Raw genomic sequence first — 14685 nt, forward strand, 5'->3', positions numbered from 1 at the left:
TAAAGGAGCATGTCAGCTTGCAAAACTTGAAGTCTCACCCTATGCCAGCTGGATGTGAAATGTTAAAGATTTACTTTAAAACCTCATGCTTTCTTTTTCTTTTTACTAGTTTAGCCATTTTCCCTCTTGCCATATAAATGCAATTACGAGCAAGTAAAAAGGCTTTTTCAAGTTGATTGTGCTGCTGCCTTTTAATCCTGCATGAAAATCAAACTGCTCCCTATGCCCTCTCCAACAGGTAGTTAAATAAACAGGCCCAGGTGGACAAAACTGCCAGTTTGAATCTGTCTTTATTTCATTTTCTTTCTGATTAGTGGTCTTATCCAAAAAATACATACTCAACTCCTGCCAGCTTGCTTATGCTCAGCCATTTCCCAGGGAGTTTTTTAGTTAAGCTACAAAGCAGTCCTGACAGCATCCTTGCACTGTCTTTAGTGAGGGCAGCATCTCTTGCTGGGCTGCCAGGAATGCCCCCTTGGCACTAGCAGGCCTCTGCTTCTCTGCCTTTACCTCTTCCTAACTGGAGGTCCAACTCCCATAGTTGCTTGAGGAAGCCAGAGTTGGGGCAAATGCCTCTGTGTGAACGCACAGTCTGAATTGCATCAGCAAGGGACATGTTTTCACAGATCATTAAGAAAGCGAGGACAAGAGTTGCAGATCGACTGATTCCCATTGCACAGTGAACTAGTACTTTGCCTGGAAAAAGGAGAGAGAGATGCAGTTATGCCAGGAAGCCAAATGGTGTGGTTTATCATGCTGGAGCAGAGATGGAAGTGGTGCTGATACTGGGGCTGTGCAAGCAGGTGTGCTCAGCACTGCAGAGCAGAGCTGGTGCAGTGCAGTTCAGGGAACAGCAGGATTTTTAATAGCTGGGGACAGAAAATTCATAATTGTATTTCAGAATCCATGATTGCTCGTTTGGATTTAAATGATGGCATGCTCTTAGTTCTTTTGCCCAGCCTGCCATTCATCATGTCCTTGCTTGCTCACATGCGGTTTCAGGAATGATGCATACTGGAAGGCCATGCTGTGTGAAGCAGCCCTTGAAGGTTACTTGATACCAGGGAGCCAGGAAACTTTGGATTTCAAATGTGCAATACTCAGGGGTGCTTGCTGCTAGTACAGGAACAGTGATGGTTTTCCACAAGTTTTCTTCTCCCTTGCTTAGGGCAATAATGCTTTCTGAGGAGACTGACTGTTATGCAGACCTTGTTGAAAGCGAGAAATTGGATGTTACCACTGAGAACAACTGTTCGCGTTGCCATTTGCACCAGCTTACCTAGTGGGGTTTTTTCCTACACCCTACCCTCCATGTATATAGTCACTATCCTACCCTAATGATATCTTCCCTTCTGTATTAGGTAATCACTAGAAAAACAGTTAATGAAACGTTTTGAATTCCACAGAGATTTCACTGTGAGGTGTGCATCTTCATTAAGAGCTCATTAGGAGTAATATTGTGGGGCCTTCCATGTTGCTGTAAGCAAGCCTTGGTAAAGGCTTTCCAGGGATCTGGGAGTAGAGGCCCCCCTTCCCTCTGCCCAGTTTTTAGTTTTTCTGCTGTGATCACTTACAGAAGCAGTCTAGGAAATGCGATTTCTGTATTGTGACTGCTTTCCATGTTTTTAATGTGAGTCTTTGACCCATGCTGGAAGGAGATAATATTTTTATTAAAAATTATGTGAAATTAAAGGATTATTTTTTTCAAAAGGATTATTGTCAGATGGAAAAACTCAGGTTTGTAGGACTTTCTCTCTAGATGTGAACAAAGAGCTCATTCTAGAACTTGAAAACTTGTATCTTGCAAATCTTATAAGATATTTCAACTTTCACACTTTCATCATATGAGTCAGTAAGAATTTTTTTTATTGGAAAAAAAAAATATGCAAAAGTTCTGTTGTTCTATTCAATTGTAACCAAGCCTGAAAAATTTCAGTGAGGTCTGATCCTTTCACAGAGACCATGGCTCAGCTATTGGGCATTATTAAAGTAAACAGTGATAACAATCAGATTTTAACTTCTTGACCACCTCATGGACAGCTTTGTCTCCCATTGGGTGGGACCTAAAGACAGCTAAAAAAATTTGTTGACTGTTTAGCATAAAAGTGTCAGGACACTTCTTCACTGGAGATCCTCACAAGTTTGAAATGAAATATTTTCTGCCTTTTTATTTTTTCCCATTTAATTTTTTTTAGCCTGTGACATTCTCAGTCTTTTGTTAATTAATTGCTTAGCTGTGTAAAATGCCATTGAATAATACAATTTATATCAGATACAATGATACAATTTATATCCATAACAAGATGAAAATCAATAAAAACAATCCCACATTGCCTTTCTTTTCCCCCTTGTTTTTCCCCCTTTGGAGATAGAATAAAATATCTCAGATGCTGCTTCTCTGTAAAATGTAAGGAGGGGTAAAAAGGACAGGCCTTTTCAGGGCTAGTTCCTTGTTTTATTTGTGCTTACTGCATCTTAATTTCTCTATTACCAGGGAGCCAGATAAAAATATCCTTGTTGGATGATAAGCCTAGATCCAGCCAAAAACCTCAGACTGATTACTCCTGGCTCCCTGGGTGTTAATTCTGGGTACTTTGTGCACAGCTTTTCATCTTGAATCCCATTTCGTTTGTGACAGAGTACTTATTTAGCAACCATACAGTTCTGACTAATGATGATAGCATAGCCACATGCTCAGAGAGCATGAACATGTGTTGTAAAAGCCTGCTTTGGCCAGCAGGTTGAGAGGTGTTGAATTCCATAATGTATGTGACACAGCCACCTTTCCTTATCCTGGCATGAGAAATCTGAGCTCAGCCCTAAAAATAGGCATGTCTTCACTAAAAGTAAAGGAAGAGGTGAAAATAGCTCTAGTGACAGCAGGCTTGGACTGGGCATCAAAACCTTTGGGGGAAGGAAGAGGTTTTTCCAACATAATGTCAGATTTGCAGAATCAAAAGATCAAGTGATTTCTATTTGTGTTTCCTCATTCAGATAACATATTCACAGAATTTACTGAGATACTGATGCCATTATTCCAGTTAAATTACATCTGTCAATTCCATTAATTCCATGGGGAATCTTGGAAGTGAAGCCCTACTTTTTATGGGAATATGGAGAAATGCTTTGCACCCCTTTTGTTTTCAGTGTGCTGCATTATCATTAGCCTTCACGCCAACCTTGTGGGATTGTTTTCTTCCCCAGTGGAGGCACTCCAGACCCAAATAACCCAGGTCTGAGATTTTCAGAGCAGTAGGGGCACAATTTCTCTTTACCATGAATTTCTCTTTACAGTTTTGTTTTTTTTTTTTGTACTGCAAATAAGGCAAAGGACGACCTGTCTTTGGAAAGTTCATGCTCCAGTAGTTTGGAGTAGGCACAACTGCAACATAGTGGCAAGAACTGGTGAAATCCAGACACTCACCCTAACACACACCCTAGGTAACAGAAGCCAAGAAAAGTTTTCTTGGAACCAGAACTGTTTTCTTCTTCTTCTCTTTCTCTCTCTCTCTTTTTTTTTTTTTTCCCCCCCATTCTTTTTTATAAACATCATTATTATTATTATTATTATTATTATTATTATTATTATTATTATTATTATTATTATTATTATTATTATTATTATTATTATTATTAACTAGGTTACTAGCACTGTAAAATTAGAAGAAAAAGAACTTACATTTATTATCTGAACTTCCCCAGGAAAGGGTGAAACCAATCAACCAAAACCCAACAAAATCAGAAGGCCTCGTTGTGGGATTTTATTTGGAATCACTAAATATTTTGAAAATCCTTCTGAATTTAGCCAGATACTGGATGAGGGACAGGTGACTTGATGTTCTGAACCCAATTTCTGTAAAACTTCTTGAGTCTGTTTTTTCTGCTACCCAGATGGAGCCTTCTGCCTTGGAGAATGTTCAGCCCCACCTGCACTCTGGAACTGAAGACTGAGCTAAGCACAGGTATGGATGTTGCCATTAAATATTGTCTGATGTGGTTTTGTTTGGGGCACCAAGTGTCTGGAATTTGTACAGGCTGGCTCTCTATCATTGTGTATTAAACTCTCTCTGAGGAATAGGGGTAGATAGTAAGAATACCCTGAATTTTCTTTGCTGCTTCTCTGCACATCAGTAGAGTCCTTCTAGATCAGCAGCTAGGTGTAGAAAGAAGTCCCAACTACTGATCTTGGACCTGATCTGAATGGTTCTCTAATACACTTGTCTGCAGGAATATGTAGGCACCTTATCTCTTTTACATGTACAGTATCTGTTCCACGTTGTTAGCCTGTGTTTCACCACTCAGAGGTGAGAAATGCCAGTACACTGGCAATAAAATAACTGTTTGTTGTAGATAAATCAGTCATGTAAAATGATTTAATTAACGTAAAATTGCTTTGATGAAAGCAGATTTGAATTTACTATGTGATTATTTGTAGCAAACAAACTGAATGTTAAACCTGAGTCAGGAAACAAAAGCTGTGTTGTTGTTTAATTTTGTTTACAGGCTCAGACACTTGTGTCTTAGAGGTAGCTGTAAATGGGTTAAGTGACACTTTGAACCCACTATGATGTACTGCATTTGACTAATGCCCAGAGCATATCTGCACTATGTGGACTGACTGCAGTGGGCTTGACAACAGCGTATTGCATCAGCCTTTCTCAGGAGGCAGCTGAGATGCACTGTCCCAGCACCAAGGCTCAGATTCCTGTGTGGCAGCTGGACCTCAGCCTGGCAAAACAGTGTTCTCAGAGGCAGTTGTGATGCACACTGCTGTCACAGGGTGGGCAAGGTCATAACCAGGTCTTCTGTACCACGTGCAACAAGCTTACATCCTCCAACTCTGTCTTCTTTTATCCTGTTTGTTTTTAACATACAGTGCACAGAGAAGCTGGATTGATCCCACATTAGAGGGCCATGTTGCAACCTTCTCTCTGAGCATGTAACAGGATCCCTTAGGAATAATGGGATTAAGTGAGGAGAAGTGGGGGCACTTAGCTTCTGGCATTATTAAATCTTGCAATCCTTATTTGAAATGTTGCACCGCACATCTCAAGCTACTTTTTGCAGAGGCAGACAATAACTGTCATCTGGCTGGGATTTGTGCAGAACAATAACACTCAGTTTTTAACAACAGATTATGGATATTATATCCAGCTCATGCCTGCTGTAACTCTACTGACATCAAAGGGTTTGCACTAGGATAAAGCTTGCACATTCAACTTTTTTGGCCAAATTCAAGTTGGGAAATTCAATGTTGTTGAACAAATCAGTCACTAAATCACATATCTTATTGTCCTTTTGCTACTCATCATTAACTGAGCTAAATGTCCTGAACTAGCCCTTGCTTTCTTGCAGGATGGATTCAGTTTGGCTTAAGACCAGGCTCCAGATCTGCCACCTGGAGTGACTGTCCCAGCTGCCCTCGCTCCATTGAATCCAGTAGAAGTATGCTACTCACCAGGAGAAGAGCTCAGCTGGGCTAGTGGGCCCCAAGGGCTCTTCTCACTCCATGATGGTTTTCTCATCTCCTGTTATGTTTAGCCACTGTCCTGTACCCAGGTGCAGAATCAATTGTCTGTTTCTTGATTAATCAAGTGTCTATTTTGTCACAACTGAAAATAGCAAAAATTCTACAGAGAGCTTTAACTGGTGGTGTGTCCCTTCTTCCCTCACTTCCTGGAACAGGTATGGGCTCTCACCTGCTGGCGAGTGGGAGGTCAAACTGATGTGTATAATGCACTTATGGCACAGTAAAGAGAGAGGACCCTTTTCTCCTAAATCAGGCTTCTTCAATATCCACCACCACCAGAAGGCTGGAGAGGGAGCCTAGCTTTTTCATTTGCTTCAGTGAAACAAAAGAATGGAAATGCCCTTGAGAGGGATTGCCATTTCATGAAGCTAATGGGTGAGTTTTAACCTGGCTGTTTTAAGCATGTTTGGAGGTTAATAAAAGGAGAGGCTCTCTGCTTGGGAATTTTTCTCTCTGCATGGTGTTGTTTTAGCAGTTTTTATGGCACACTTTCATCTGTGCACTTGAGTTCTCTTTCCTTCCCTCTCCTGCTAGACTTTACCAAGGTCTGCTGATTTACACTTGGATTTAGCTGAAAAATGCAAATTGTAAAGATGGCCATGCTAAGTGGTAAGACTGATATTCAAGGTGTTAGCCCTTGAACATTAGGGAGGAGGCCAGCAATTCTATGACACCGTGTTTTTTCCTTGCAGAGACTGTGTATCTGCTTGCTCTTGGCCGACCCTTCCCAAACAGCTCTGTTACATGGGCAAAGGAACAGCAGGGCTGTGCTGAAGCAAAGGCAGCTAAGGAAGCAAGGTTCATAAAATAACATTTGTATAGCATGGTTGCACTAGTAGTGCATATATATTTTAATCTATATATAAAAAATGATGAAGGATGTCATTCAAGGGTGTGATACAGCCATTAACCACTATGAGAGGAATAGCTCCCAGGTAGGAGCATGTGGGTGCACACCCCCCTGCTACCTCTTGCTCATGCTCTGGGTTTGAAAAGAAATAGCTTAAAAATAAATCCCTTACATGACCTAAGACAAAGTTGGCTCAGCTAAGACAGAAATCTGGAATAAATCTGTCCACACTGTTTTCTGGGCTTCTGGTGTAAAGCATCATATTTTTTTCCTTGGTGTGATGGGAGTAACAGTTCTTATTTAATCAATATTTGATTCATAGTTTTAAATATGTTTGTGCTTCATGTAGTTTTAACCTTGACTTATCCTCCCAGGTGGAAAGGAGTATTCAATTTCATTTAAAAAAGGATGTTAAATTCACTTGTAGTAGTTAAGCAGCAATCATAAATGACGTTTCAGAAGTACTTTTTTATATCCTGAATTTAATATGAACAGTCCTCTTGTCACCTAGTATATTTTTTGTTGAGCATCATTGCTTATAATAAATGCTGGTTTTTCTCTTCTAAATGATGTGAGTAACAATTCCCTCCTTTGTCTCATCTCTGCAAAGACCATGGATATTTAGCTGCTAAATTTCTTAGGAAATTTGCTTCCAGAACATCTTGTTTATGTATTTCCTAAACTGTTGTACTTCCCTTAAAATAATGAATGTCAGCAACAGCTGGACTGGATATGACTGAATTTCACCTTGTCTCTATTCCCACAACCCTGCTTCCATATGGAGTTCAGTAAGCAGTCTCTAATAGCATGGGAGTAGGGGTAAATACACACTCTATACACTGAGTTCGTTGTGTTTGCCTTGAGATCTAACTTGTTCTGCATTCTTAACTTTCAGTATGTGGGCGTGCATTGACCTGGACAGGCTGGAGAGTTGGGCTGAGGGGAACCTCATGAAGCAAAGGCAAGTATAGAGTCCTGCACCTGGGGAGGAATAACCGCATGCGCCAGTACAGGTCTAGGGGTTGACCTACTGGAAAAGCAGCCCTGTGGAAAACGACCTGAGAGTTCTAGTGGACAAATTCACCAGGAGCCAGCAATATGCCTTTGTGGCCAAGAAGGCAAATGGTATCCTGGGGTACATTAAAAAAGTGTGGCAAACAGGTCAAGAGAGGTTCTCCTTACCCCTGTGCTCTGCCCTGGTGAGATCACACCTGGACTATTGTGTCTAGTTCTGAGCTCTCCAGTTAAAGCAAGACAGGGAACTACTGAAAAGAGTCCAGTGGAGCACCACAAAGATGATTAGGGGACTGGAGCATCTCTCTGACAAGGACAGACTGGAAACCTGGGGCTCTTTAGCCTGGAGAAGAGAAGACTGAGAGAGGATCTTATCAGCGCTTATAAATATCTAAAGAGAGGGGCTGGGCTATTCTCAGTGGTACCCAGTGATAGGACAAGGGGAAAAGGGCACAAACTGGAACAATTGTGTGACCTTGCAAAGCACTGTGCTTGTTTGCTTTTGTGGCCATCACAATCCACCTGACTTTTTTTTTAATCTTTTGGCAGTTGATTTGGAACTTTGGGTTTCGGTTTTTGATCAGTGCAGATCTAGATTCCCCAGATATGTTAGTGATTGCACAAAGACAAATTCTTCCCAGCAGGATAGATCAAACTCTCCAAACAGAAGCAAATGCTGACCTATCTAGCACAGAGGCACACTATTTTCAGTTACTGTATGTCCCTTTTGTAGCTTGTATCACATGGATCAGATCTACTAGCTGTATATAATTAGGCTGGGTAGTTAGTATTTTAGGACACTCGATGTTAAAGCTTACCATGATGCAAGCAAAACAGTTTGTTGAGCATATAAATGTTCTCATAATAAATCACTTACTTTTGAGTGGGCATTTTGAGTGGGTTTTGTGACACAGTGGAGTCTTGTTTTTGTAAAGGTATGTCCTTAATGATCCCTCACAAGCCCCAGGCCCCTGGCATTGTACCTAGCTTATGTTTAGTGAGTCCAAAGATTATAGTGGTTATCTTCCAATGTCATGGTTGTACTCCTTCTAGCAACAGCATGACATTATCTCCTGCTTCTCAGCAAGTTCTACCCTATCCCATGTTTGTAGGACTTGCACAGATTGTGGCATTATAGTTGATTCTTCATATTCAAATATGATGCTTTCTCTTGTCTTTTCACTTTATCCCAGCTTTTGTTTTAGACTCCACCACTAACTTGAAAAGGTCAAGCCTGTGTGGCACTTCCCAGGTCTCTGTGTCCCTGTAGGTAATAAAGAATTCTTGCTATTTGGTCTTTTGCTAATGAATAGCACTATGAAAAGCCCCTTTGAAAGCCTGTTCAGTCCATGCTTCCCTGGTTCAGGAGGTAGGCATGGTGCTGCTTGGTGCTGTTTCAGGAGGCCAGCATGCTGCTGCAGCCTCTGTAAGAAGTTGGTATGTGCCATATACTATTTGATAACTTGCCCTCCTTGGCTCCTACACGGAAAATATACAACATGCACAGATGGTCTGGTTACCTCTTGGGGAACTCAGTGCTGCTTTTATGTATTGAGCAACTGGGTAGAAGTAAATGCTGAGATCAAAGTTTGGGTTGTCCTTTGCTTCTACTCCGTAGTAATCCACAGACAAGTCTTTGTAGAACTTGGGTCCGGTGTCAATGTGAAATCGCCCAGCAGCAGCATCCACTACATGGGAGATGCCCATTTGGCTCAGCTGCACTTTGTCACGAGCGATGTACCTAGAAGGAGGACTGTGGGTTACATTCACCTGCTGCACTGCAATATGGGGCACAACATGCTGCTGGTGGTGCAGCTTGTTAAAACCACATGAAGTTGTAGCAGCTATTTTCTGACAGGTTGGACAGATCCAAAGTGTCCACCTAAATGCTTCAAAACAGAATTGACTCGGCAACAGACTGCATTTTGCATTTCTTGCACTTTTCTACCAAACATCAGTTTAGGTTTTTCTTACCAGCTGATGAAAAATAAAAAGGTGGTGGTGATATTTCTGCACAAGTGCTTTCTGGTTTGCTTTCTCGCCAAGTCTGCTATGCTGAGTGTCAGTCCAGAGGACTGATGCTATGTAGCAATGTGAGGAGAAGAGGCAGCTGATCCTGCTTTACCTAGCTCTGGCATGACTGCCTGCAGGACTGAAGCCATGGCTCCACCAGGCTCTTGCAGCATGGGACACCTGTACTAATGCAGGAAGATAAATCAGGAGAGGGAATATTCTTGTCAGATATTTAGGATGCCTTTTCTCTATGCTACAGCATGTTATGCACAGTTCAGTCTTGCTCAATGCTTAGACTTACTATGAGAGGTCCCCAAATTAGTGCCTAGCTCTCTGTTTTTATAAGAGTGGAAGATTTGGGAGGGAATAGGATGGGGGCTAAGAGTTACATTAATGCTTTTAACCCTTCCCTCTCTTACAGGTCCCCCACATAAAGGTTTGGCCAGACTTCATCCGCATGGCCCATGGGCTGTGTGCGTGTCCAGAGCAGGCGCCGCAGCTCCTCCAGGGTGGGTGTTCTGGTGCTGCAGTGGCTGCCAGCCGGCCCACTTGAGGCGCTTCTGATCTTCGGGCGCAGTAAGTCCCTGCTGCACAAGGAGTCCCAGGCCATCCTGAAAGGTGGAGGGCAGACATTCACCACCAGCCAGAGGAATTTCTGTGCTTGTCCTCTCTTCATCTTACATTCCCTTACTCCCTCAGAAAGCTTGCCCATGGTTACAATACTAAGCTTTTTGGGGCAGGTAACTCTCTCTTGTGTGTTCACATGCTTGTCACAGCAGAGTCCATGACTGGACTTGGGAATACTGGTGCAATCTAAACAATGACAGTCCCGTGGCTCTCAGTCTTGTGTTGTGATTCAGGAAATTATTTGGAAGCCTGTATTTCAGAAATAAAGTGGTTTATTGTTCCAGTAATTTGGGAAGCGAAAGCTTTTGCAAACAACTGGGACTCAGTAGGCTTGTTTTGAACCTACTGCTCAACCCTTCTTTCTAGGTATGTCAAAAGAGTTGATTAAAGCATCATTATTATGTTTTTAAAGATTTTGTTTGTTCGTTTTCTTATAGGAAGCAGGAAAGTTCATGCTACTATCAGGAATTACTACCACAATGAAACAGCCCAGACCTTGATCTGCCAGCAGGAGAGTTCTGCTTTTGATGGAAAGAGGTAGTGCTGCATAAAATGTGCTTCTGTAAATGTAGCAACACAGTGGGTATATAGAAACATGTTGCTAAGTTGGTATGCTGAGCTTTTCCTTTACCCATGTAACCAGGGCTTTCTTATATATACTTTATCTGATTCGTCTTTTGTAATTTGCTCAACAAAGGGAGCAAAGCTGAATAGAATTGGTTGTGCAAAATCTTATTCTCTTGCCAGCTTTGACAGGGGGAACTCTGTGAGGAGTATTTTGGTACTTTCTAATGGTAGTTACCAGCCACAGTTTTTGTCTTCATAACAAATGTTCATGGTAGAAAAAATCTGAATGAGTAAATTATAGAGGTTCCAGTTGCCATTCATATATATTTTTATACAAAGTTGTTTCATTTGCATTCCTCTCTTCTTGCTCCCTCCAAGAACTACCCATTTCTAATCTTGAAGTAAATACTTCAGTTACAAGAGGAAACACTTTTTCAGCATCACTTTATCTCTGGAATTATTCTGTTCTCATGCGCTGTGTTTCTTTTGTATTAGTAGTTCCTTGTGCTAGCTATAGGTATGAACTGTTGGGAGGAATTTTTGAGAGGAATAGAAATTATAGTTTTACTAGAGTTTTGTTTTGAGAAAATATTAAAAATTACACACTTCTGTGTTTTTATAAAATGTAGACAAGCATTACACAGATGTTAGGAAGTCTGTCTCATGCAGCTGTCTAGGACATAGGTGAAGTTGTAGTCAAGGAGTCAAAGCCTTGTTCTGGCACTGCCTACTGAATGTCTTTTGCATAAACAATTAGAAGAGTCATTTGAGATACAGCAGTCCAGGACAACAAACCCGAAACCTGTCTTTCTGCTGAACATCTCTATCACTTACAATTAAGTCACATTTGTATTCAAGTACCTCCATTGACCATGTATTTCCAAACACTAACTGTGGTGAAAAAGTTGCCCTAGTTTCCCATCAAGATACTTTGACTAGCCCTAAGTTCACATTTTAGTGTACTTTTGTTTAAAAATACTTGTCTTTACATGCGCAAAGACAAAGAGAAAGTCTCAAGACTAGGCTGCTTTGGGAGCTCATTGCACCTTAATATTAATCCATTGTTTTGCTGAAGGAGAAATGGAGCATCTAAGTCCCTAAAAAGTCCACAGAAACGCAGGAGGGAAGTACTGACTGTTGTGTCAGTTTTAGGCCACTGAACATTGACAAGAATCCACTCTTCTGCTGTGCACTTTGAGTAAATTGCTTTACTACTCAGCTGCCAAGAAAGGCCCTCTGTTACTTCACTACACCTTCTGCCACCTTCACAGGGCAGCCTTGTCCTCTTGAATACTGGTTGAGTTGGTCCTCTTGCATTCCTAGGATGGTCTTGTATTGTTTGTATTACAAAGGGCTCCACTGTGGAATGTGCTTCCTTCCCAAATGTGCATATCTCCTCCAGTGCAGCTTTTACTGTGAAAACAATAGCAAATGTTCTTGCCCATTTGTATGGCTTTAAGCAAGAGGAAGCAACTCCTTTAATACTGACCACCCTGGTGCCCCCTGTGCCAGGTTTACCTGGATCCCACTGATGATCTCAGACACCTATGCTGACTTCTCTGAAGCCACACAGGAAGTATTTAGAATAAACTTTATTTAGAATAAACCGAACCAGGTTGGAAGAGACCTTCAAGATCATCGCGTCCAACCCATCAACCAATCCAACCCACCCAAACAGCTAACCCATGGCACCAAGTACCCCATCAAGTCTCCTCCTGAACACCTCCAATGACGGCGGTATGCAGGAGAAAAGGGCCTTGCATTTCTTATGTCCTGACCACAAGGCTACCTGCCAGTTCATTAAATACTTTCAAAAATAATAGCCTTCTCCAATCCTTCCAACCTCATAATATCTGCAGCAAATGTTCCCCTTTTTTGATGTATCTTATTCTTGGCAATGTGGCTAATGACCACTCTAGGGCACTTCTCACTCCCTATAAAGTTGCTTTCAACTGGTTCGTTTTTTTGTTTTGTTTTCTTATTTAGTACTGACTATTATCTCTTCCTCTTGCTCTCTCCACTGTATAAATATTTCAATTTTTATATTATCTAGCCTCAGAGGACTGAAGTGGTCTGTCAGCCTTGCTTTCCTAAGCCTCCCAGGAGCAGAGAATTACAGGGCACTGACCAAAAGTCCTGGTAATGCTGCATCATTCAGCCTGCCATTAAGATAGGGAAGAGCAGGTAGCAACTCACTTGCACAGCCCTTCTGGGAGCTGTGTTTTCCAGATCTATAACTCCATTCCTGTAACCACTGGGCATATAACTGAAGCACAGCCCAACTTACAAAAAGTGCTTCTTCAGTATTATTACTATTGTTGTTGTTGATGATGATGGTTATAAAAATCTTGTCTTTCTAGAAGTGACCATAACTGTGTAGGCTCGGCGAAAGTGTGTAGTGTGCGCTAAATGAATATCAAAAGATCTAGAGTATTGGTCTTTATCAGATGGGTGTGTTTCTTCAGAATTACCCTAAGATGACTTTCAGTTTGTGCTCACATTCATCTTGTATTATAGCTAAGAAATTTCCTCTTGTTAAGTACAGACATGAACTGCTGATGCTATACACAAAACTTACTCCATCTGGTCACATTTTTTCAAATGGAGAACATCTATTCTATTCTATTCTATTCTATTCTATTCTATTCTATTCTATTCTATTCTATTCTATTCTATTCTATTCTTCTTTCTATTCTATTCTAAACTGTCCAATAAAAAGGAAGAACTGGGGTCCAAATTTGAAATGTTAAATTATTGGAACTAACAGGCTGTGAATGATTCAAAAGCAGTGAAGTCTGTGTTATTCAACTGATACATTGACTAACAAATACACTGAAGAAGGGGGGTGGGGGGGGAAAAAGCTTTCCACAGAAAATGTACAGACAGGAAAACATTTTTTTTTTCCCAGATAAATGACTGTTCAGTTCTAGCATCAATCTAACATTTTAACTCACTAAATTGATACATGCAAGTGTCACTTGCTGAAATGCCCATATTTAAAAACAAAACCCAACAGTCCTAACCATGCTATCATTAAAATGTTGTGTAACATTTCATACGAAGCATGAACAGATTAAAACAAATTAGGGTGAAAAGAAAATTATTACATGTAATAATATGGCTGTTCATTAAAAAATATATTTTTAATGATTCTCAGCTCAATTCCTCTGTATTTGCTTTCTGTAGTGGATCTTTCTGTCATGTGTGGTATGAATGAGCAATGTAGTTTTAAAGTACCAGTTTCTGAATTATATGGATATGAAATATTCCTGGTCTTTGCCCTGTTGGACTTGTACTGCACTAATTATTGAATCACATAAGAGAAATGTTACCATTATATTTAGATAATTTTGAATTAGTTTTGAGTACAACTGTAATTGTGTCTGAGTTGTGTTATAGAATTTTCTTGATTCTGACTAGCATGAGAAATACAGAGGCCTATTGTAGAGCAGAAGCTCATCCTGGTGATCTAGATTATGAGACAGGCTGTACCTGTCACCACACCATGTCTGCATCTGTAGCTACCTTTCTGGAAATGCATTTAGTGTCTTTGCTGCATGTGGGCTATGAGAATGGCCAGGTCAGTGGTACCCTGCATATATAGGACTATACCAGGAAGAAAGAAAAGTGGTCCTGTGAGAGATCCCAGAGAGTATCTCCTTCCTATTTAGGCTTCCTCTCTTCCCAACAGTGAGTGCCCCTGTGGACTGCATATACTGTGGACATTTTGATTGTTTTTCAATTAATTCAGTGACTACAGCTTTATCTGTAACATAATTAGTGCTGTTCAGTGCCATGCTGAGGAGAGGGCCTTTAGAGACAGATATCCCTTGACATATGTCTCAGTCCTTGGAAACATGTGCTGCCTTTGATCCAATTTCTCCAGCACTCATGGTATTTAATTAAGAAAAAAAAAAATCAAGTCAGTGTAATTTGATAATTTGACATTACATTGGTACAAGATCAAGCTGATAGAATGGTGTCAAGGCTGGGATGGGATGGCACAAAACTCTGCAGCATGATGCTGTGAAATCTTATGCCTAGAATATTTAGTAGAAAGCCTATATTATCATCTGCTTTTCCT

The 14685-nt window shown here is 40.9% G+C and overlaps 2 protein-coding genes across 2 annotated transcripts in view; both read right to left on the reverse strand.

Annotated features, from left to right (window-relative positions):
- The window catches only part of DUSP29 (dual specificity phosphatase 29), a 65017-nt gene that overhangs the window by 41087 nt on the left and 9245 nt on the right, over positions 1 to 14685 (reverse strand). The window lies entirely within an intron of this gene.
- On the reverse strand, positions 279 to 10017 carry DUSP13B (dual specificity phosphatase 13B). The gene is made up of 3 exons (XM_068139866.1): positions 9827 to 10017; positions 8915 to 9135; positions 279 to 696 (listed from the first exon to the last, which is right to left on the reverse strand). Exons 1-3 carry the CDS (start codon positions 10015 to 10017, stop codon positions 482 to 484), a joined length of 627 nt encoding a protein of 208 aa, XP_067995967.1. The 3' UTR covers positions 279 to 481.

The sequence above is a fragment of the Melanerpes formicivorus genome, unplaced genomic scaffold (assembly GCF_026170545.1).
Source record: "Melanerpes formicivorus ecotype bairdi unplaced genomic scaffold, bMelFor1.0.p_v2 SCAF_6, whole genome shotgun sequence".
Taxonomy (NCBI): Eukaryota; Metazoa; Chordata; class Aves; order Piciformes; family Picidae; genus Melanerpes; species Melanerpes formicivorus.

Bases quoted from the DNA above. Each gene is read 5' to 3' on its own strand.
- DUSP13B (XM_068139866.1), bottom strand. From the start codon at position 10,017: ATGGCCTGGGACTCCTTGTGCAGCAGGGACTTACTGCGCCCGAAGATC. The intron at 9,136-9,826 runs GTAAGAGAGGGA...TCCTCCTTCTAG, and splicing joins AACCTTTATGTGGGGGACCT to GTACATCGCTCGTGACAAAG. The intron at 697-8,914 runs GTAACCAGACCA...TCCTTTTTCCAG, and splicing joins AGCACTGAGTTCCCCAAGAG to GCAAAGTACTAGTTCACTGT.